The sequence below is a fragment of the Artemia franciscana genome, chromosome 2 (assembly GCF_032884065.1).
Source record: "Artemia franciscana chromosome 2, ASM3288406v1, whole genome shotgun sequence".
In the NCBI taxonomy this organism is placed as follows: Eukaryota; Metazoa; Arthropoda; class Branchiopoda; order Anostraca; family Artemiidae; genus Artemia; species Artemia franciscana.
The window spans coordinates 12,081,857-12,093,927 of NC_088864.1; the positions used below are offsets into that span (position 1 = coordinate 12,081,857).

At 36.4% G+C, this 12,071-nt stretch overlaps 1 protein-coding gene across 7 annotated transcripts in view; it reads right to left on the reverse strand.

Annotated features, from left to right (window-relative positions):
* Nucleotides 1-10,186: 10,186 nt before the first annotated feature.
* Nucleotides 10,187-12,071, reverse strand: part of LOC136037297 (myotubularin-related protein 8-like) — a 128,804-nt gene continuing 126,919 nt past the window's right edge. For all 7 annotated transcript variants that reach the window (XM_065719971.1, XM_065719987.1, XM_065719978.1 and 4 more), the window contains one exon: nucleotides 10,187-10,467. In XM_065719971.1, the coding sequence (XP_065576043.1) occupies nucleotides 10,312-10,467 (156 nt within the window). In that variant the 3' untranslated portion in view covers nucleotides 10,187-10,311. The remainder of the gene's footprint in view (nucleotides 10,468-12,071) is intronic.

The following is a 12,071-nucleotide window of genomic DNA, read 5'->3' on the forward strand; positions in this document are numbered from 1 at the left end:
ATCCTCCCAGGAAGTTCTCATTTTCCTTTTAAATCATTCTTTATGATATCCTCCCAACCCCACCGCGGACGAGCTGCTTTCCGTTTAGCCCTAAACGGTTGGCTAAAAAGGATAATCTTTGGTAATATATCATCCTTCATCCACAGAATGTGCCCTAGCCATCTCATTTTTTTTCACTATAGCACTAGAAAGCGGAATTGAACTATACTGTTCGTACAGCCTACTGTTCGAAATATGGTCAGTCAGCCGAGTACCCAGAACAATCCGCTTTTCGGAGCGCCTATGCTTCAGAGCCATTTTTTGACCACTGTCATCATTGTAGCTTCCAATATTCTAATCTTGGTTTGTAGATTTATCTTCCTATTCTTCCAAACTTTTTTTTTAACTATGAAAAAATACCTTGATTCTTGGCTATTCTACTTCTAACAGCTTCACACCGTATTTACTAATAATACTACCAAGGTAAGTGAAGCTGTTCAACTGATCAATCTTTCTGTTACCCAACATCACCTTTTCTATCTTCAATTATTCCTAGCCTTAGTAAATAAGTCTTCTTAACGTTTATTTTCAAGCATACTCTAGCACCTTGAACTCGTAAAACCTCTAAAATTTCATTCATTTTGCTCACAATTTCATCTAGGATGCTTAAATCATCAGTATAATCTTAGTCCAGGAGAGTTTTTCCTCCCCATTTGATTCCTCCCATAGGCTTTCATGTGCTTCTTAAGACAAAATCCATCAATATGATCCATAAAAAGGGGGATAGAACACAACCCTGCTTAACTCCTGATTTAATACGAAGCCAGCTGCTAACCTCATTTCCTACCTTAACCGCAGCAGTGTTATTCTCTTACATAGCACTAATCACTTTAATGTATGTCTGGTATACCAAATAAGAATAAAACCTTTGGTAAAGCTCTTCTATCAACAGAATCGAACGGTTGCTCATATCTATAAAACTGAGAATCAAAGGTGTTTGATAACTCAGGCACTTCTCAGTTATTAGCCTATGAGTCAAAATTTGGTCGAAACATCCTCTACCTTTTCAAAAACTGCACAGTTCTTCTCTTAAAACTTTGTCTACTACATCTCTCAGTCTAAAAATTATCATATTCTAATTAATTTGCTACGTACAGAGACCGAATCAATGCCTCGATAATTACCACACTCACTCTTATCACCTTTCTTATTCAGTGGTTTAATTAAGGTTTTCCTAAAATCGCTAAGTACTTCCCCTTTATCAAAAATCATATTCATAATCTTCAGTAGCTTATTTCTAACTTCAGAGCCACCATATTTAAGAAACTCCCTTTAACTCTTTCCTTATCACTAACTGTAGCACTGGTCCTATCTTTAACTGGGAAAAGTCCAGATTGACTACCCCTCTCAATTTATTAACATGCCAGTACACTATTTTACTATTATGCCGTATAGCTGCATCTTCCAGGTCCTCGGCAATTGTGTCCATGGCCTCCACTTCACACCTCCTTAGTTCATGTTTTGATGCTTTCTCCACTTTCTTTACATGTCTTTTGTTTTCATATGATCTATCGCTCAGATAATTATTGTACAAGCCCCTTCTCTCTATTAAACATAAAACTTTTTCACTAATAATCCCAGCTGCGGTCCTAACTTTTTTCTTAAGACACAATCAGCAACTTCACAATTTGTTTTCCTAAAATTATTCCATCGTCTTCCACGTTGTCGAATTTTAAACTCTCAAGTTTAGTATTCAATTATTCCTGGACAGTTTCTTTTAAAATCTCATCCGGGAGTCTACCAACGTCATAATTTCCTGGGCTGTACCCTTCCATTCCGAAATCTCAGCTTTAAATTAAGCTTAGACACTACCAGATAATAATCTTTACTATTAGCCTCAATAACAGCACTTCTATATACCCTAGTATCTTGTATTGATCCTTCCAGTCTTCAGTTTACAATAGCATAATCAATAACGTTTTCTGCTTTACCATCACGTGAATACCATGGTAACTTACGGGCAATTTTGTGACCAAACACCGTATGGTTATAACTAAATTGTTATACTAACAAAATTGCAACAGTCTGTAGCCATTACTATTTTCTTTACCTACACCAATTTTACCTAGGCTAGGATACCATCTACTCCTATTTCTACCGACCTGGGTGTTAAAACCTCCCTAATAAAAACACCATATTTCTACCTGGGACCCTGTCTATTTACTCCTGTAACTGTAAGTAAAATTGATCTAAGTCACTATTATTTCCGTCAGTCGGTTCTACAGGGGATATACTACTATAAAAGATACCCTGAACTTTTGAGTCATAAAATGAGCGATTAGTATTCTATTATTAATACCTTCCCAGCCTAAACAAGACTTAGCAGTTTCCTTATTCATCATGAGCCCTACTCCCTGTATATGTACCCCATCCTTCCTGCCTGAGTAAACAAATTCTATATCGCCTAATTTCATTCTTCCTACCCCTGGGATATGAGTTTCTGAAACTACCTCATAAATCCAGTTCGAATTGTCTTAATTCGTCTGTCAAAATGTCAATACGATAGTTATTTTGAACGTCTTGACATTCAAAGTTTCAATTTTCGTGTCCTTTAAATCATTGAAATTATTATTGCCTCAGGAAAAGCAATGGTCCCGGGTATCAGTACAGGATGGGAACCAACACATCTTCTCAAGTCTACACCGAAGCGCATAAGCCGGCTTAGAACCGGACAGCAAGAAGTCCCTAGCACCTCCAGAATAAATGGAGGCTTTGTGCAATCCTAGGCCCATCTTGGTCACAACATGGTTTTAGTACTCGGCGATAGTCTACTCTTCTATCAACAAGAGTCGAAATCCTGCACAGACAGTCTCAAGCCTATTACCTCAAACTCATAACATACTCATGCCTACAAATATTATGTTACTACGGGGGAGGCGAACCATTGTAGATAAGGAAGAGTAGATAAGGAAATAGCTAGGAAGAGGTTTTTCAGCCCGAAAATGCCCACCAAAACAGACCGAACCCAAAAGAATTAGCCTTGAATCAGAATCCTGTGTGAATGCTGTATCGTTTACTAGGCTATAATTTTCATGAGGCGCCACTCCGCAAGAGGGAATAGAGTTGACCGCAAGTTCTCCGGTCTTACATGTGTCTCAAAAGGGTCAAGGCAGCCCTTTGCAAAGGCCGTTGTCCACAGATCTGGATCTTACGCCCTGTCGCATTAGTCCTTCTTTAAGAGGATCCTCCGACGATGGTGTTCTGCGTCACCACTCAATTTGATCCATTACTGGGAGAAGGTTTGTAGCTCACGAAACGTGAGCATACGCCTTTCGGTCCCCTTGAGCGTACATATGAGGGGCTTTTTCCTCCTCCACCTGTACTTACAGCCAATATTTTCCTTCCTACAGGAAGGAAAAGCAATGATAATGTTGACATAAACATAGCTTTTCTGAGTATTAATATGAAGGTAAGAGACTCCAGGAATTGCCACACAGGCACAGGTATTCGAAGAAGTGAAGTATTTAGGGAATTGCCACACAGACACAGGTATTCGAAGAAGTGAAGTATTTAATACGAGATAAGGCAATTCAGACATAGAATAAAATTTAGTCCTAGAATTCCCTTCAAGTTTTACAAAGTAGCCATGGAGATATGGTGCAAGGTGCAAGGTGCAAGGAAATTTATTTTAATTCTAAATTTTGTTTAATGTATTCAATTCTCACGCTGCTTAAGGTCTCAGAGTCTATCATTCAGATTAAAAGAACAATTTGGAGTATTTAAGCTAGATCCTTATTCAGTCTCATCTTCATTTTGCCCGAGGTTTTCAAAACAAATTTCTGAAGAGAGATCGCCGATTGAATTTCCGTAAATGAATTTTCGGAGTGCAAATCCCAATCGATCGACGGCGTTATCAGCCACCTTCAGTTATCAGCAACGTGCCACCAAAAGATTTTCAGTACAGTGGTGACTTGCTGTCGCTTCTCCCAATTGCGTCCGCCGCAGCCAAACTGAAATTCGGCACAGATTCGGTGACTAATTGCTATTTTCATAGATGCTACGCTCGGCTCATTCCCCTTCTCTCAGGAATGGCAATTTGGAAACGTGTGAAGGGTAGTGGCAAATTCATCCTTCGAAATCTAAGGGTGGGCGATTTCATTGCTTTTTTTCAGTAATACCAAAGAAAGCTTTTTTCAGTGAAAACGCCAAAAATGTATTTTTCAAATTCAAGGAAGGGAAAGAGGGGAACTGAGGGGTTCAGGTGAGGTGATATCCGCGTGCTTCCCTCCCAATTGGTGCTCCTTCCCTTCTCTCTGGTCATGATTTAAAGGTGTTTTAAGCTGATTAGATAAATCAATGAAGAACGAAAATGAAGGGAAATTGAAAAAAGATTTTCAGCCAGTTAACATATGATTAAAGAAATGAAAATTCAAAGACAAACCTCAGCAGCAGTAATACTTCAAAAGACATGGCGTGACTTCTTTGAATAAACGTTAACCCGTTGCCTACATTTTTTTTTAATTGGCAAGTTCTATCGGTTGGTTCTTATTATAATTTGTTTAAATTTGTGCAATTCGTTATTTGCTATTCATAATTTGTCATTCAATCCTATGCCTGCATGTTATTTGATTCTCAAGTTAACTAAGATTTCCCCTTTTCCCAAAATATTTTTTATTCCTTTTTTCTTAGTACATTCTTAGTTAGAAACTGAGCGTATTTACAGCAGGGATTGTGTTTACAGCACCTTCAAAAATTTCAAAATTTTCTTTATAAAAATAAAATTTGTTAATAAATCCCAATGTTTTAAATTATTTTAAATTTCCTAGAACTCCTTATTCAACTCGTTTTTTTATTGTTGGGTTCCCCAAACAAACTCCTGGCTGCGGTCCTGATCTACTATGTCGTCTTTAGTCTAAAAGAAAACTTGGCGTTTCTTAAGGTTGTTTCCAAATTTTAGTCGAATTTTTAACACAACCAGCTAGAAAATCAGGAAAAATAGGAACTGTTTATTTCATTTTCATTAAAAATGAAAGAAGTTTATAGTTTTGTTTGAGGGACATGAGTTTACCGGATTGATAACCTCCAAACATCGAAACAGTATTATTTTGTTTAATTCCTGATATATCAAATAAACCCATACAAGATAAGGTGTGTTAACTTATATCAGGAAGAATTATCTTAACATAAAAAGGAGTAGATCTAAAAAAATTAAGTAATGAACAATTAGTGTTCCCTTTTAGACTACACTGGGAACTGCCCGAATGGACTTATTACTAGTCTATCAGGATCAGACAAAATATTATCTAGTTATTGGCAAAAAAATTTCAGCGATCCAAAATTGCGAAAAAGTAAAAAAGAAACCTTTTTTACTTTTTTATTTAAAAAAATAAACTAAGCTAAGACTTCTATAGATGAGGAGCTGAATGGTTAGGCTTTCATGTGAAATCATTTTCTAATTTAAGATGGCAGGAGCGTTCAATATTTCCCATGAGTTTTTTTTTGAGGGGTAAAAATTGAACATTTGTTCAACGTTACGCTTGTCTTTCTTCAGTCTGGATTTCAATGTTCTGTACTGGGCAATTGTTAATATTTGCACTGAATTCATGTTTATTTTGCTGTTCAGACCTTTAGAAAACCATTGAGATTCTGTTAATCACAGGAAAGTGCAAATTAAGTTCATCGGTCCCGCAGAGTTTTAACTACTATGTTCATTTTAGCCCATTTTCTAATTTTTTCAGGCCTACTTTTATTTCTTCTTTGGATGGAAGTGAATTAGCAATCAATGAACAAAAAGAAAATTATAAAGTTAGATATGAAGGAAAAAAGGGAAGAAGGAAACTACAATTCGATTGTTGATAGGGAATTTATGCTGGTATGCATGTATTAGAAGAGAGAGAAAGGAAACATCATGGAAAAGCATTGGAGGTATCGAGGGCTCAAGTCTAAAGTCCGACATAAATGAAATATCAGGATGCGAGAGTGACTCTGAAATGGATCGATGCAAGTACTATACCACACTCTACCCTTCTAAAGACAACACAGGTACTATAGAACTTTGGATGAATAGTTACGTGGAATATTATTCAAATAAATGAATATGAAGTGCGCATGATCTTTGGGTTTCTATAGGGCAGAGGCAATTCTGACCACCACCGTCACAGCCTTGACTATAGACAAGTATTTATCGACTGGCACCCTCAATAGGCTCTAAGAGTCTCAACCTTCTTAGCCGTTCCTGAGATATCGCATATACATTCTTCGAGAACCTTGGATGCGTAAAGTGTCTTTTGAATCAGTTCAACATACCCCTTAACATTCCTAATGTCTTTAGGACATGCCTTCAACTTAATGCCCTTAGCCACTTTTAAGATATTGCAGATATATCCTTATGAGTATTTATGCCATTTTTACAACCTAGACGCACTTAAAACCTTTTGGTTTAGTTCGATACTAGTAGTAGCAGTAATACCAGTCACGTAGCCAGTAGTCAGAGTCACACATAGTTACAGTTGCAATCACAAATGGTCTCAGCCAAAAGTAATCGCAGTCACGAGTAGTTGTGTTCACGGCCTAAGTGGCCGTATTTGCCATTAGCCACGGTCGTAGTCGCAATTGTTCACAAGTTTAAGTAGTTGCAATCGTAGTCACAAGAAGTTGCAGTCACAGCTAGTCACAGTCACAAGTGATCGCAGTCACATTCACAGTCACTAGTATTCATAGCCTTACGTATGTGCAGTCACAAGTAGCTGCATTTGCAATAGCAAGTAGTCGCAGTCACAATCACAAGTAGCTTCAGTCAGAGTCACAAGTATTAGCAAGCTTAATTAGCTCTAATCACCATCGCAAGTGGCCACAGTCATCAATAGTGGTAGTCGCATGTAGTCAAAGTTGCAGTAAACATATTATATTCGGCAGCTAAAGTAGTTGAAGCCTCAGCCGCAAGTGGTTGCACTAGTAGCTGCGAGTAGTCACAGTCACAATCGGTCACAGGTAGTTACTATCATCGTCGCAAGTAGTCGTAGTCATAAGCAGTTCCGATTGCAACAAACTGCAAGCAGTTGGTGTCGCAAGAAGTCAAAATTGCAAAAAGTCGTTTTCCCAGTTTTCAGTTGCACTAGTGGTAGTAATAGTATTAGCATTAATACCAGTAGAAGTAGTTGTAGTAGTATGCACACAGTGTCTTTTTATTAGTGCAATATCCCCCTCAACTAGCCTTGAAAGTTTGCCAGATTTTCTCAAACTTGTCATCACCCCCATTCACTTTGGTCAAACCAAGATGCGCGTCCCCCTCATAAAAATAATTTTAATAGTCCGAGTACCAACAAGTTAAATAAACAACAAATAAAGGCTAATATTGATATTCACATTACAAATTTGTTTTAAAATAAAATGTATTTATTATAAAAGTTTTTAATCAATTGGCTACTTATAATATGATGGGTGGGCTTGCTTTTTTTTATATCAAAGCTTAGTAAAACGATGAAAAATACTTGAAAAAGCTACTTTCAATTCTTTGTTGACATCAAGTCGTTTACGGTACTTAGACTTCATTGATGCTGGGACAGGAAATACTGTTTCACATAAATAAGTAGTTGCAAACGGGACTAACATTCTCATGACTTTTTCAAGCAATTAAATTAAAAAAACAAGTTTTTTAACTGAAAGTAAGGAGTAAGGAAACTTAAAACGAACAGAAATTACTTCGTATATGAAAGGGGCTGCTCTCTCCTCAACGCCCCGCTCTTTGCGCTAAAGTTTGACTCTTTCTCACTATTCTACTTTTTAAAAAAGTAAAAAAAACAAACATTAGCGTAAAGAGCGGGGCGTTGAGGAGAGAACAGCCCCTTTCATATATGTAGTAATTTCTGTTCGTTTTAAGTTTTAATGCTGCTCCTTACTTTCAGTAAAAAAAAACTTGCTTTTAGAAAAATTTAATTTCTGAACGTTTTTGAATTAATGCATGTTTTGATTTTGGCTCTCCACAGATGAATAATCAAAACGAAACTTGCATATTTATTTATTTTTTTTGGCTGAATGGCTTTCTCGTAGTTTTGATCGAATGATTTGGAGAAAAAAGAGCGGGGGAGGAGCCATAGTTCCCCTCCACTTTTTTCGTTACTTAAAAAGGCAACTAGAACTTTCAATTTTTTACGAACGTTTTTATTAGTAAAAGATATACGTAACTTACGAATTAGCTTACGTAATGAACTTCTGTATTCACCTGTTTTTATTACGTATATGAGGGAGTTCACCCCCTCGTCAGTACCTCGCTCTTTACACTAAAGCTAAAATTTTGTCCCAATTCCTTAAGAATGACCCCTGAATCACAAAGGTCGTAGAATAAATAATTGAAATTACTAGGAAGTACTAGGAGGAGGTGAACCCCTTATATACGTAATAATTTCTGTTCGTTTTAAGTTTTAATGCTGCTCCTTACTTTCAGTTGAAAAAACTTTTTCATATTTATTTTTTCATTGTTTTTTTTTAAATAATTCTAGAAAATCCTGCGCTCCCTTCATGGAAATTTTCTTCCCCCATGACAAATTCCTACATGGAAAGTTCTCCCAATATATCCCCCCTTCTCAGCCCCTCTCCCCAACCAAAAAACTCCCCTGAAAACGTCTGTAAACTTCTCAATAGCCATTACTGTATGTAAGCACAGGTCGAAGTTAGTAACTTTTAGCCCCTCCCACGGGGACTGTGGGGGAGTAAGTCGTCCCCAAAAACATAGTTAAAAGGTTTTTTGACTATGCTGAATAAACAGGCTATCTCAGAATTTTCATCCGGTGACTTTGGGAAAATAATTAGCGTGGGAGGGGGCCTAGGTGCCCTCCAATTTTTTTGGTCACTTAGAACTTTCAATTTTCGTTAGAATGAGCCGTCTTGCAACATTTTAGGACCACTGGGTCGATACGATCACCCCTGGGAAAAAAACAAAAACAAAAAAACAAACCATCAAACAAACATATAAACACGCATCCGTGATCTGCCTTCTGGCAAAAATACAAAATTCCACATTTTTGTACATAGGGGCTTGAAACTTCTACATTAGGGTTCTCTAATACGCTGAATGCGATAGTGTGATTTTCGTTCAGATTCTATTACTTTTAAGGGGTGTTTCCCTCTATTTTCTAAAAAAAGGTAAATTTTCTCTGGCTCGTAACTTTCGATGGGTAAGACTAAACTTCACTGAACTTATATATTTAAAATCAGCATTAAAATGCGATTCTTTTGATGTAGCAATAGTTATTAAAATTCCGTTTTTTTAGAGTGCATATCGGGAACAATATTATTGTCTAAGCCGTTCCTGGGATATTACCGATACAATCTTTTGACAACTTGCATTCGCAAAGTGTTTTTTGACTTAGTTCAACACCCCCTCAACATTCCCTGTAAGTCTCACCGTAATACACTTAGCCTCTTTGGATATCCCGGATCAAACAGTGCCCTCTATCCCGATAGCAATATCTATACGTAAACAATGAGCAACTTGCATAATTTACGGCCCTGCTCCAAGAGCTTGGGGGGAACATGTCGCCCACAGATGCAGCCACCGGACCTTTCAACTATTGTGAACAAAACTGCTATTTCAAAATTTTAATAGGGTATCTTTGGGAGGAGAACAGTAAAAAGGCGTTTGAGAGGGGGACTAGATGATCTCCAGTCAGTTTGACTTTTAAAACAGCCCTAGAACTTTCATTTTTTAATAGATTGAGCCATCCCCGAAGTTCATACGACAGCTCTGTCCGTGGCCTGGAAGAAAAACAACAACACTGCTTTGAAGCCTTATCACTCTTTACTTAGGCACCGCTATTGCATCGCCTCTGATATTGTCTTCAAGCAAATTTAAGGTCACTTTATGTAGCTTGGCGAGTATCTTTTTTTTTCGAATTGCTTTTCTTTCCTTGTTCACATTGCTGATGCATTTTTTGTTTCGTTCCTAAATTATTAACCACTATTGTTTCTTAGTCCGTATTCTCTCTCTCTCTCTCTTTCTTGACCATATACAAACTTATCTTCTTGGAATAATGTCTATGCTTTATTATCTCTTTATTAAAAACAATCAAGTAATATAATCTAAATAGGCAAAAATTGCTTAAAGGCTTGAAAATAATAAGCCAAAATTAATAAGGGAATGTTGGTTAGTCAACTTGATATTTAAGTCTGGTCCTGGTCCCTAAAACAAAATAATTCTCTAATTTCAAAATTTGCTCATTTTCCGAATTGTACTTAAAATAAAATGAATACAAAGAATGAGAACGTAACACAAAAATAGCAATAATAACAAAAAAAACTTGACCACCGTAGAAGAAACCCTTTTAGAAAGCATAATCAAGGCGATTGAAGAGAAGAAGACGAACATCTCCGGATTCGTTTGGCGCATTCTCGGCATGTGGGAACGGGAGAAAAGCTGGCGTGACCAGGCAAGGGCATTTTCCCGAATAAACAACGTTGGCAGATCACTTCACCACAGCTCCAGCAATGATGCTAAAATATTATTATTAATCAATGGAATTACTTAATTAATTGTTACGACTCTTATTAATTAAATCAATTTTAATTTAACTTAACTTAATTTAATCAAACTTTGATGAATATTTATTTACTGAATTAATTAGCTCAACGACTTTAAAAACTAGAACAAATTGAATATTGGAAGAGGTTGAAATGCTGGAAGCGTTTCAGATTCCATACATTTTGTACAACTTACAAAGAAAATATGATATTTAACTATACAGAAGCAAACATAAGGTTCAAATAATTGGGCTACAGGCTATTGGTTTAGTGAAGACAAAGCATAGGCTATAGTCCATTTAGTGAACCACAATAAGGCCCGTATTCTGAAAGCTTCATAATTCTTTGATTTAACACATTTAAGCCTTTTTGTACATGCATTTAAAAGTTCTTTACTTGAACTGCTAAGATGCCACATTTATGAAATCTTTTTTTTTAATTTTTGGCGTCAAAGCTGTAATTTCTTGTTTTCTTTTATAAGAAACCCTTGGAAATAAGAATTTATTTAGAAGCCAGTTTAACCAAAATGTACTAAAGCAAATTCTTCATACACAATAGAAATTTGATTTACCGTTAACTTCAAAGAACGATAAGGGTATTTTCCAAAAATAAAGATTAATACGATTTTCTTTTTAATTTGCTTCCATCAAAAGATATATTTTTTTTAAATTAAGTTTGGACAAAATCCATCCTAAAACATCCTCATGCCCTCAGAGCATTCTAAAATGCTTTTAAAAGCTTCATCCTCGAACGCATAGCCTGTTTGACAAAGTTTCTTAACCAACACACTAATGTGCTTAATCAACCACATCCTATGTACTCAAATGCATTAAAAAAACAGCAATAAATAAATAAAAAAAACTAAATTTTTCAGTTAGTTGTTTTATGGGCTTCATCATGGTCACAGCAGCTGTAATCTATTAAAGATTCAACTGCAGTCCATATTAGCCCACAGTTCTAAAATACTCTTTGAAAAAAAAGTCAAGTGGAAAAAATCATTTAAAGGAAAATTATGACTGATGACACAGTTTAATGTTAATTGTAAAAACCTACTGCAAAAACAATTTTTGAAAGTTTTGAAAAAGAGCCTTAAACTGATGCCAAGCTGAGTTTCGTGAGCCACTATGAGGAAATCACTAAGAAGAAGATGGTAGTTGATGGTAGTTCGAATCTTCCACAGGGCGTTCAAATTTCTCGGTAAGAAAATACTATGTACACTGTAAAAGACCTTTGTAAGGCCAACACTGCAGAATGGGCATCCTCTCAACCGCCCTTTTTACGATTAAATGACAAAACAAGCTTTTATAACTGAAAGTAAGGAGCAATATTAAAACTCAAAACGAGCAAAAATTGTTCCACATATGAAGAGATTATCCCGCTCCTGAATACCTTGCTCTTCACGCGCAATTTTTTAGCACTTTATAAAATGCTTTCTATTCTAATTAAACGGCCCTTGTGTTTTAGGAGTCGTTCTAAATCAAAATGGGACAAATAGCCAAACTTTGGTGTAAAGATCTAGGCATTGAGGAGGAGGGAAGCCCCTTCATATACAGAATAATTTCTGTTCGTTTTGAGCT